This window comes from Fistularia commersonii, chromosome 16 (genome assembly GCF_037954325.1).
Source record: "Fistularia commersonii isolate RoL2024-O1a breed Wild chromosome 16, RoL_Fcom_v1.0, whole genome shotgun sequence".
NCBI classification, from domain to species: Eukaryota; Metazoa; Chordata; class Actinopteri; order Syngnathiformes; family Fistulariidae; genus Fistularia; species Fistularia commersonii.
The window spans coordinates 5,651,702-5,664,528 of NC_141299.1; the positions used below are offsets into that span (position 1 = coordinate 5,651,702).

The window sequence follows — 12,827 nt, forward strand, 5'->3', positions numbered from 1 at the left end:
GTGACGAGGGAACGTCGAAACAGGAACAAAATGGCTGCTACGGGTGACGATGCCGCCGCAATGGACAGCATCTCCCGGTCACCCGCGTCCCACTCGTCGGCTCTGAACGTGGCCGGGACTTCCTGCCAGCAAGGTGAAGGAGCAGAGGAGGCTGCGGAAAACCCAGTACCCACATCGAAGAAGCCCAGCACCAACAGTGAGCAATGTTTACATGCACCCTCCGTAGCTGCTAATGCTAATAGTACTTGATAATCAAACCGTCCCCGGCTTCAGTATCTTATGCGATCATTTTCAATGCATGACCTTCATCACTTCGATAAATCCACAAAAATCTTCCCTTTAGTTACTGGGCCGACAAGTTATTGACTAAGTCTTTCCTATAACGTGCTCCTCGAGGTGATGGAGGTGTGGAGACAGCAGAGGAAGCTGTGGAGCCTGCCGAGCCGGATATCAACGAGTTGTGCACTGATATGTTCGAAAAGATGGCAATCTTTCTGCAAGGAGAACTTACAGGTCTTTCAATCAAGCACCACACTGTTCTCGCTGTGTCCATGCACTTATGAACACCCGCATGCTCATCCGGAGTTAGAATGCACTCACACAAACCCGTTATTTCTGACATATACTGTACTTTTTCACATGGTGGTGCACTTTTACCTCTTCACATTTTTAGCCACTTGCGAAGATTACCGCCTGCTGGAGAACATGAATAAACTGACCAGTCTGAAATACATGGAGATGAAAGACATCAGTGTTAACATCAGCCGCAACCTGCAGGATCTTAACACCAAATGTGAGTTTTACTCTACCTTTACTTACTTGTTAACCTGTGTTATTCCTTAAATGAAACTACAATTATATTTCATTAAGAGCTTGACGTTATATCAATGTCCGTCTAATACTGTCAAACTCAGCGTAGTTTTCCGTTTCGCTTTCGGGCTTTGTGATGCACAATTTAAATCATATACAGTATGTAGACCAATGGGGGGCGTTTGACACTTAGGCCTTTTACAGTGCTCCATTCATCAATCCACTCTTCACTAACTGGTTATAAACATAATCTTATTATGCAGAAATGCAGTATAAAGAGCTGTTACATCGCAGAGATAACTCGTGTAGCCACAATAAATGCTGTTGCTGAAGAAACAAACCCGGAGTACACAAGTCTCCTTCTACTGACACACATAATCGAATAACAATACCCTCATTCAATCGCAATATTATTTAAGGAAATAGTAACATTTTACTCACCAAAAATTCAAATTATTTATACACAAAATCCATTCTCCTTTCTTCCTTCAAAAGGGTTCAATTACTCTGGCATGTAGATTATTCATGCGATTCATCTCAATCAAGAAGTCCTTTTCTATCACCATCAAAGCTAATGCTGAAAGTCGAGCGTGGCCTGTTGTATTTCTGGCATAAATTTTAATTCGCTTTAGGGCTGAAAATGGTTGCTTGACAGAAGCAGTGGACTTGGGGATGGTCAGCGCCAAACACACAAATGTGTACAGTTGCCCTCTGCTCTCACTCAGCTTTTTCTTTAAGCTGAAGAAAGTGAAAGTGATTTGGGAGTGACCAGGATGGATAGGATCAGGAATGAGTCTATCAGAGGGACGGCACATGTTAGATATTTTGGAGAGAAGGTCAGAGAAGCCAGACTGAGATGGTTTGGTCATGTACAGAGAAGAGATAGTGAATATATTGGTAGACGGATGCTGGAACTGGAGCTGCCAGGCAAGAGGTCTCGAGGAAGACCAAAGAGAAGATTTATGGACGTAGTGAGAGAGGATATGAAGGTAGTTGGAGGGAGAGAGGAAGATACAGAGAATAAGGTTAGATGGAGAAAGTTGACTCGCTATGGCGACCCCTAACAGGAAAAGCCGGAAGAAGAAGAAGAAGAAGAAGAAGAAGAAGAAGAAGAAGAAGAAGAAGAAGAAGAAGAAGAAGAAGAAGAAGAAGAAGAAGAAGAAGAAGAAGAAGAAGAAGAAGAAGAAGAAGAAGAAGAAGAAGAAGAAGAAGAAGAAGAAGAAGAAGAAGAAGAAGAAGAAGAAGAAGAAGAAGAAGAAGAAGAAGAAGAAGAAGAAGAAGAAAGTGAAATCAGTGGGAGATTAGTTCTGCAAAATCATTCATGGTATACTAATACTATACAGTCAGTTCAGTTTGAAGCCGAGACAGATCGAAAAGTGTTAAGCTGGTAAAGGCTGCATGTGGGAAAATTTTCTTGTGTTCCCAAAACGTCTGGGGTCGAGGAGGTTGACAAACACAAGTTTTTCGTGGTCTTGAAAAATTATTCTGTGTCTGGCAAATAATATTGCCCAGAATCTTGCCATGGAGTTGGTAGTGTATGCAAGGATCTTGCGCTTGACCTCTTCATGCACTTGGAGCGCCTGCAATGTGTTCAGTGGCCTCATAGAGTTCCTTGTGTCTGCTTCTCTCTCACTCAGCGGTTTCACAAAACTTCTTTACTCTAGCCAATGGTCTAGCCCCGATCAATGGGAAAGAACAAGCACTCCCAGCAACACAATTTGCAGTGTACCTCGGAGCCTGTGAGCCAGGGGCACCGCCCATAGTTAGTGGACTGAAAGTGACGGACAAGTCCTTTTCCTCGCTGTAACAGGCCTGCTAGCTTCGCCATTGTCCGACCTTTCTTAATGATGTCCAGCTTTTCTTGAAAATGGGTTTGACAATAAATCTCTAACCACATCAATTTCTTCTCTTCCTTCAGCCATCATGGGTTGACAAGTTAGGTGTTATATCAACACAATATATTTGTGTTCGTGCAGCTCGCTAAAGATGCAGCCTGCTAGCTCTGGCTAGTACACCCTGACTATCCAATCAAAGGGCGTGTGACATGCTGACATTATCGCACCAGGGAAAAAGCTATGAAAGGAAGCAGACCGACCATTTGGAATTATTTAATAAGTATTCATGGACAATACATAATTAAAATCAGTCTGTGCTTCAGATATTTTATAGGTCAGCAGAGAAGGCCTTGCAAGCCCGGACAGCCCACCACTGATATATACATATATTTAGATCTGGAAAGAAAATTGTAAATTTATTGACTGACATTTTAGGAGAAAAGTACACATGGAACATTGAACTGGTAGTATCGCACTACATGTAGTATCAGTATATTGAACAGTGATTAGATTATCTCAAGGCATTTCCCTTGGCACACAGACTGACAGTATAGTGTTTTTCTATCTTAACTGTTAGTCCTACTGACATTTTTCATCTGGGTGTTGTCTGTTTTCTTAAGATGCTAGCCTTCAGCCCTACTTGGACCAAATAAATCAAATAGAGGAGCAAGTATCTGCACTTGAACATGCTGCATATAAACTGGATGCTTACTCAAAAAAACTGGGTAAGAAATGGCTTCTTATGACAATAAATTGTGAATGTATTTATGAATATTTGAAGAATAAGAAAAAAGTAAATATGTTTAACATTTTTTGATCAGTTTTGATGCTTGTACGTGAATAAATGAATTATCAGCCAGTGTAGAAAAATTAATTCCAATTGTAATCATATCAATACCATATTACACAAGTTTGTTAAAAATGGTGACATTCTCAGTTTTCTATGGATTTAAAAGATTTGACCTAGATAGCATGGTTGCAATACTCAATTTCTTTAAGTGAGAGCAATTTTTCTGGCAGATATTGCACTTACCAATTATAGCACCGAGTGATTTGGCAGATGCCAGAAATCATTATGAAGACCACCAGTAGAGGGTACTGTGGTATTGCAATCGACTCTGCCCTGATGCCTGCAAAGATAATAGTATCTGATAATTTTTCATTTTGATTTTTTTTTTTTTTCTGGAGCTCAAGTATTGACCATTAAAAAGGTCATGATTTACTTGTCATTTCAGAAGCCAGATTCAAAAAACTGGAGAAACGATGAAGCGGAGAGGGGCAAAGACTGAGTTGGAAAGCCTTCTCACATCTTTCATGCTGTTTAGCCTTCTCTCCTTGCCATCCCAGGCAGGCACCAAGGGAAGGATGTGAACTATGATTGAAATAATATACAGATGAGGCCACTTTTGAGACCCAGAACCCACTATGGAGAAAGTGTGTGAAGGTACATGAATTACTACTGCAGTGCTTGGCTTAGATTTAACTCCAGCATCACAAATTTTGGCAGTATGACTGCTGCCAGATAGAGTGTACATGTACGCTTTGGGTAGAGTAAATCAGCCAAATTACATGCATATTCTATTAGAGTGGTCCAACTTAAGTGTTCTGATCTACTTGACGCAAAGGAATGAGTTGTGCCCTGGTAGACTAGAAAATACTGTATATTAACATGTCAGATACAAAGGACAAAAGCTTAAATCTTTTTTTGACCATTTCTGAGCCCTCAATTATCTGCAGTTATTGTCCCAGGTTATTCATAATGTCATCATAACAGGTAATCAATACTACTTGTGGCTAAAAATAATGCAAAGTGTGAAATCACATGGAGATTGAGTATGAAGTTTTGAATGGTGGTTATGATGTATTGTTTACTTGGCTGAGTTAACACAGAGCAATTGGGGCTTTTTTTAAATAAACCATGATCTCTATCTCAATTGCATTACTGTTTCTTTGCAAATGATCACACTCAGTGCATTACTGACAGTAAATTGCATATCTGGATTCTATAAAGATTTGAGTTGATGTATGGTCAATGGATAGAGTATTGTTCACCTCAATGTTGAATTTCTGCTTTGCTAGCTCAGGAAAGAGAGCAGCATTTGGTAAAAAGATGACGCCTTGACAGTTCAAAGGAAAGAGGGAATGGTTGAATAAAGATAATGTGATAACCTTTGCGATCTATGTTTACTGCATGTAAGCTCTCCTAGACCAACTGCCAGAATAGATTATTTTTTAATTGCAGGCAACATATTATCAGAACCGATGGCAGCCTTTCCACTGTCCACTTGTAGACTGTACGAGTTTCTGTTGGGTCATATACATGTATACATAAGCCTGTTTGTGTGCAAAGCCTAATCTAAAACAGGTTTCTGTCATTAGTCCAGTTGAGGCCCTGTGTATTGTGATGCTTCCATCTTGCTTCCTTTTTTCTGAGGCCCCTGGGGCATAAACACAGGTCCTCTCTTAAAGGCTCTAAAGTCAAATCTATTCAATTATTTGGCATCATCTAAAAGCTAAATAGGATGGCAAAAAGACAGCCAAGTACATAAAAGAAGGTACAACACGAATAATCGGTAAAGGTTCATGATAGTTTGGGGAAAATATTAAGCGGTAAACTAGACCATACAGAAAATACACAATTTGGATGTAGAAACTTACTGCATCCTATTCTAAATGTGAATTACATATTTTGTACAGGTTGAATGAAAACCACAGATGTGGGTATTGGCAAAAGACAGGTTTAGTGTCAGGCCTATATTGTGTAATTGGTAATTGTAATTTAAAGCAAAGGAAACTATCTGGAAAAATAACCGTGTCTCGTTTTTACATCTATGTATTTAAAAAAAAAAGGAAAGGGCAAGTTCCTCCAGTATTTCCCACTTTAAAGGCAGAGAAACACTAACACAAACAAGTAAAACCTCAAAACATTAGTGTGATTTAGCCATCAGTAAGTAACATTTGCCCCATGTATGCAGTCACACCATGCATGTGCGTGGTAAGTAATATTTTAATTTATCATGAAGTTTAGTAGGGGCTTGAGCCATTAAACTAATGACTATTTCAATTTAGTACCCAGGATATAATTTAAAATATGGTCTTTTAGGGACACTCACTTTCATGTAACCAGTTTTAATTTCAAAGGAACTTCCTTTCTGCTTGTCAGAAAAAGAAATGTGCCTTTTTCTTAACTATTCCCCATTCTCTGTGATTTTCCCAGGAACAAACTCACCATAAGCAGCATGAATCATTTGCAGACAATGACTTGTCTGCAAGTATGATCCGAATATGATCCGGCAAACCTCTTCCTGTGTTCCAGTATGCACAGTGTGCACCAACAGCAATAAACTGAACAATTCTTTTGCATGCAATGCCAGGACATATAGCTGTTACTTTGGAATGAAACAGAATTAACTGTATTCATGGTGGTTTCAACTTATAGATACAATTATCAAGATTCAGTTTACCCCCAAAATGTCAAACCCCACAGAGAAATGACTTTTCAGCTCCTTAAAAATGTTGCAACCTACACTTGATTTGTTCTGACAGAGCTCACACAGTTCCCAGAAATGTGCCTGAGAAAGTATCAAACACACGTCCATCATCAGTTACGGCTAAGGAGCATTTTTCTCCATAAGTCTGAAGTAGAAACTGGGGCCGTTAAGAATTACAGGCAGGATGCCACACCACAGTGTTGTGTAACTGACAAGCAAGCACAAAGTTTGGGGAATATTTTTCAGCATTCATGAATGAGAGAACAAGGAAACTCAGAAATATGTTTTTAAACCACAATTGTTCAGTGTTTTTCAGCTTCACTCCCAAGTTAGCATTTTACTTGGATTATGTAAAAAAATGCAAAAGTCTTGTGAAATTTCTCTTACCCTCCTTATGTTTGACTCGCTTTACACACTCAAGCATTGCTTGCGTATGTCTTTGGAGGTTTTCAGTCAACCGGGTCATGGTGAATTCTTTTCAAAATCTTCTTGTTGTGGCAACTTGACTTGAATTTCTTCACTTTAGGACATTTCACCCCTCATCTGAATGCTTCATCAGAACTCAAGAACCTCTCAGATGAGGGGTTTGAAATGTCTTCAAATGAAGAAAGTCAAGTCCAGTTGCCACAACAAGAAGATTTTGACAGGAATTGATATGGTAAACGGTTCTACCTAACTCCTCTGTGAAGCTATCGCACTATATAGATATCATAAAGATGGTCTGAGAAACAAGGTTCATGTTTACATCCATTTTAAAGCAGCCTATAGATCTGGGAGGTATTTCAGAGCAAATATAAGCCACATGTGAGATCTGAGAGACTTGAGTCAAACTTCAAATACCTTCTATGAGAAGGGCATGACAAGCCACATGAGGTCAACTCTTGGCACCACAATCATTCACTTCACTGTGCTGCTCACACCCTCATCTTATATTATGCTCACATGTGATGATACAGGAACATGCAGAAACCCTACATTTCACTTCTGACTCCCTTAAAATTCAAACCCATGTGCCATCATCTATCAAGTATTCGCTTCCCTGACCACTTTTTTCCAGCACTATACGAACATAATCTATTTTGATTTCCCCAAAATGTTCACAAAATATACTCTAATATTACAGACATAAAATGAGACCAGATGGGACTGTGACATAAAACCTTTTTTTTTTTTTTTTTTGCATTGCAGTTTCCAATACAAGACAGAACCCAGCTGTTCTCAGCAGGTAGAGGAGTCGGGTTGTCAGATTCACCTCAAGCCTCAGATTCACCTCAATGAAGACAACCGAGAGTACCCTCTTTACAGGAAGTTATAACCAGCAACACCTGAGAATTGACCTTTATAATCCATGTTAAAATCTAAAAATTACTTTTATTCTGATGTGTCCTCCTGATCGCTGCCATTTTGTGTTACAGTTTTGTCCTCCTTTAATGTGCAGTGTTACCAGAATCATGTCTAAATCGCCTTCAGGTTTCTTCGACCCCCTGTTGGCATTCCACTTAGACATTTTGGCACCAGATATGGGTGCCGGCAAAGCATGTGTTTTTGCTCACAGTGGGTCACACAATATTGGTAACCACAGCAGAGCTTTAACAACACACTTTTCCATTCCATGTCAGATACATTTATGTACAGTCCACAGGCCACATACCATAACCATGGAAACTCTGGGAAGCAAGTGCAACATGTTCATACATATTATTGTTATTATTGTTCTTTTTAGTCGTACTATTTTTAAGTATTCATTTCGTTCTAATTTTGTGATTAGTGTAAAATCTGAGCTCATATCATCATCAAGTAAAGTTGTTTACAATTTAGCAGGTTGTCCAGATTGTATGTTAGTATGTTTTTATAGAAAGTTTTCACATCACTGGTTCCATGTCTCTTTTTGTGTGCGATATTGACATGTGAAGGGCAGGTTTGTGTAAGACTACTGCAGCAAGTTTTCATGATTTCCACAATTTTAGCCAAATGCCATGATGATATATTGTCTGAGTGAAACACTTCGTGAAAAAAAATAACTATCTTGTTGCCTTCAGACGATAGAAGATACGGCAGTAATTTTACATAAGTTGCAAGACACAAAGAAAGCCTCTGGGAATGTATATATATATATATATATATATATATATATATATATATATATATATATATATATATATATATACATGCGCTCGGTGTCTGAGAAACTGACATTTGCATGTTACACCATAAGTTATAGGTTTACTTTAGTTGGTTGAACAACTTTTGTTGATTGTTTAATGCTAACAAATTAGTATTAAAATCAATTTCACCTCACAAAATGCAGCCTGGTGCTCCATGTAATACTACTGACAATTTAGTGTGTGTGGGACAGGGGCTGTTTCTTGTCAAAACAGTTTTAACGTAGTCTTCAGTGGAGTAGAATCCTTACAAAATGCTCCCATTTGCCTTATGTATCATGAATTGGTCCCTGTAATTACACGGCATCATAAAAAAAGATCTACCCTGTTTTACTGGCAAACTATATGCTCTGCTCTTATAAAATATCAATGCCAGATGAGATCTGTTGATTTAATGGTTTACTCAAAACTGCTGAGAACTGTAACATTCCTATAAGGCTAAAGGTGATGAATAACCCAGACACCCTCTTTTTCATGCTACATGCCATGATTTCATTTTTGGAGCAGTTAAAAATCACAAAAAGTTATCTTGTCTTGTTGCGTAATGTACTGTATTCTCTTTACACAAAGTTTTTCTCTACTTAATGATGCTGTAAACTAGATGAACCCAGAGGTGTCCATGAGCCACAATGAAACGTCTGGCAGTCACTATCAAATGGACGGATGGATGGAACCAACCATCTACACAAGGGGTTTCACAATAAAGTAAGAAACAACTAGATACAGAGGAAATGAGAGGGCCAAGATCCTTGGATTATAATCATTCCAAAACCTAGGAATTCCTCAGAAAATAAAGTATTTTTAAAAATGAAAACCAAAACGACAAATGGCAATATTAAAAACAGAATACATTATGTAAAATATCTATTTTTGATTTTCAGTAAAAGGGATCTGGAAGCATCCCCACCTGCAAAACTGTTACACCAACATTTCAGGGACATGGTACCTCCAGCATGCATTAAAGTAGCCAGCACCTCATGCTAGATTAGTTTTAGTTTAAATTTGGATAGTGGCCTTTACTCACCAAAACCCAAACTCTGGATAACATCTAATATTTGGGTTTTCACAAAAGCGATAGAAACTATAAATTGTTAATTTCAGTCTGTGCTCTTGTCTAACCAAATCAACATCACAAAGCACCACTTGTCATATTCAGCAAAATGTCTTCTTATCATCTCCCACGCTGACTGCATTGTGTAATTTAATAAAAAAAGTTTTAGAACAGTTGTTAGTTTTTGATAGATGATATGTATACAGAATAGATAACAATGTTAAGCAACAAATGTTAAGCATTTGTTCTGAGAAAGAGGCAATTTGACTGTTACAGCATGCCTCATTTGTCCAGCCTGCTTCATCCTTTGATAGAACAGTGCTATGATTGCATATTTATATGTAAAAAGTGCATTTAATATCATATCATTGATTCATTTTACACTCTTTTGATATCAGACTGATTTGGGATGTTAGACATACATATGTTCTCGTCAGTTATGCCATTCAGGCTGTTTTAGTGTGTACATCAGTCATAGAGATGTCTGTTTTAATGGAATGAGGCTGAATGGGTTTCTGTGCTGTCGTGCTGCGGAATCCATTCAGAAACTCAAAAGTAATAACATCTAGAAATCATGTCAGGCAGCTTTTGTCTATGAGGCACTGTCTTCTTTCTACATTCAAGTTTTGTAGACTGTATATAACAAAATCTGTTTATTATCCTGTGTAACTGGGTCATGATTTCTGGAAAGAGACATTTGAAGGGAGTCTTTTTTTAAATGTAATTTCTTGGCACTTTGACCACCATTGTGGGAATTAAATTCAGTCTTGTTTTCAAGGGAAGGCATACATCTATGCATCTGATATCTAAAAATCAGCAACACACAAAACTGCTCTTGACAGATCAGAAGCATTAAAGGAAGGCTGAAAAATGTTTTCTGGATTTTGGCAACCACCCCTTCCAAAAGCCTACTCAAAAGACCTTGAAGAAACTAAAAATGTTTTGTAATGTTTTACTGTGAGTGCATGAGGACAGTGTGCGACAAATCAAATCACGCTTCTTTCTCAACTACTCACGGGCAATTTGAGGACTAACAGTGAGGAGAGCCAAAGGACAAGAAATACAAAGACATTGAGTTTTGGAAGGCTTCATATAAACAAGTTTATTGAATGATTGAATCAGTCGATCAGTTAAACCTTTTTAATAATTTGATTCTGTTCTCCATACTGTAAGAATATTACTGCCATATGTTCTGAACCAAATCACTGGAACTGATGTGATCAACCTCTTTTAGTTCCACTCCATGTGAATGTGCTTTGTCCTGTTGTCCAACCTGTACTCATAATCAGGGTATAGTCGAGTCTGACAGGCTGCAATAAAATGTGCCATTATTAACAAAAATACATCAAAATAACTGGACTGAGCTCAGCTGAGCTATCTAATCACTTCTGATCAGTTACTCTATAGTTTGTAACTGGTGGTGGTGCAGAGTGTGGGTTTACGATGTCATGGCATGAAATGGGAGCCAAAAATATCAGGTGTTTTCCTGTCTCTTTTTGGTCTCACTGTGTCTATAATTATTTTGAAACTTTTTAGCATGACATACCAGTGAATTTACCGGGTGGGAAAACCACCATGGTCTTTATGCTAAAATAATGGTTAAATACTGTAAAACTTTGTTTCTTCTGGAAGTTGTGCTGTCCTTAATCTGCCCAAATCCTTGCACCTTTTTCTTACCCTATGGATGCGCCTTTTTTACTGCCTGTGAGTCCTACAGTGAACCCGGCAAGGAGGAAACTGCAACGCTGGTTGCCCTAGCTTTTCCACCAGATGTGTATCCGCTGAGTTTAATGGACATTAGGTGGCCCCGAGGGCTTGGCTGTTTTATGTTAATGCAATGCTTGGATGAGTAGTGCACCAATAAGGCTTATCTATTCCACAAAGTCACAAAACCATGAGCAGCCTCTCATGTAGCACTATCATGTCTTTTTCATATCTTGCAGAAATGAATGAAAAGGTCAGAAAGTCCATTAGGATCCTACTTTGGTGTGAACCTTGCAGAGCTTTGAATCCTGTCTGAGATGGGGAGCGTATTGAACCTGTTATCATGGTCAAAACAACAGAAGCTTCGAAAACAGAGTGGCTTTGAGCGCAGATTAACTCATTTGTAGTTTTTTCAAATAAGTTATAGGAGAGGTCAGAACCATTTAGATTTGTTGACGTTTAGGTACTTTGGAGGAAAACATTCTGATTAAAGTAGAGTTTGTAAAACAGAAATGTGTTACGGATTGGTCTAAGTAAACTTGCAAAGTAAGTAAACTTGCAAGTAAACCGCAAATTTACTGAGACCAATGAACAGGTACACACAGACCAGGTAGAGGGGATGTAGGATGAGCGCAGCCACACCAGGAAGGGGGGGGGGCGCAGGGTGGGGTGGCCGGTGAGATGCACAGATTTGCACTGCCAGGGGAGTAGGAGCGTGTGGGAAATGGAAATTGGCGAATGACCTAGCAACCACTGAGGGTCAAAGCTCTGACTTTTAAGCCCTCACTAATGGCCGGGAACCAGTACCAGCCATATGATCCCAATTGCGCAACAACCCGCAGCAGGTGCACGCTCTCCAAGCACACGCTGCCACCCTTACAACTTGCCAGGACTTGAACAGACGTCTCCCACTGCAAAGCACTTGGTCAATGTTATGAAGGCATTTGGTTCAGGGCAATATTGTGAAATGCAATCTTGTAAACTGGCTTGAAAACTTGATTTCTTGCTAGAAAGACCAATGTTTGTTCAAACCAGGAATAACTCACCACCTCTGCATTGACTGTGACAATGAGATCTACAGAAAATCACATGAAATCAACAATCCACCGTCTTTGTGTGCAGACCTTAGAAAAGAGATATGGACTGGCAAAGACTCCATAGAGCTGATACCATTTCGTAAAACTTCATATAACTGAGGTTCTTTGACATTCTTTTTTCAATTTGAGCTGGAAAGAAATGAATATCTTGGGCTTCCTTTGACTTATCATCTTAATATCAAAGAAATTTGATACAGAGAGAAGGCAGCAAAATAATGAGCTTGGCCCCAGATGAGCAGGCCTTGCATACTAGATTTGATGTGATCAAATATCAAAAGCAGTGTCATTGACTGAAGGGTGACCATGCATGTGGAATCTTAATTCTATTTTCTCCTGCAGTGAGGAGCTTATTTCATTTTACAACCACCGCCCATCCCTCATTACCCGATCAAATCTCGATCTCCTGTTACATGGAAGACCCATCCCATATGGCCTGACATTTGGATAATTGAGAAAATGTTGTTAGTTCTGCACCTCTGCACCACTAGATACATGTGTGTAAATGTGAAGCTGTACATGAGCTACACATGTTCCCTTGAAGGAGTTATATCGCCTTAGAAGTCATATGCAACAAAATCCCTTCATTTACCCATAAACTCGTGTCCATCTTTATCTGATTATCTGACTTTATTGTGTTGAAAGCTTCAAATCACAGTAAGTGATTTGAAGCTTTCTGT

General features: G+C 39.0%; 1 protein-coding gene across 2 annotated transcripts; it reads left to right on the plus strand.

Moving 5' to 3' along the window:
* bloc1s2 (biogenesis of lysosomal organelles complex-1, subunit 2) lies at positions 1-8,259 on the plus strand. Of its 2 annotated transcripts, XR_015107288.1 has the most exons (6): positions 1-196; positions 397-513; positions 674-793; positions 3,266-3,370; positions 3,881-4,089; positions 7,325-8,259. XR_015107288.1 is itself a non-coding variant. In XM_086162106.1 (5 exons), the coding sequence occupies exons 1-5, from the start codon at positions 31-33 to the stop codon at positions 3,910-3,912; spliced, it is 540 nt and encodes a 179-aa protein (XP_086018232.1). In that variant the 5' UTR covers positions 1-30; the 3' UTR covers positions 3,913-4,573. The 2 variants fall into 2 exon arrangements, 1 of the variants encoding a protein (XP_086018232.1); XM_086162106.1 differs by lacking the exon at positions 7,325-8,259 and having other exon boundaries at positions 3,881-4,573.
* The last annotated feature ends 4,568 nt before the right edge of the window (positions 8,260-12,827 follow it).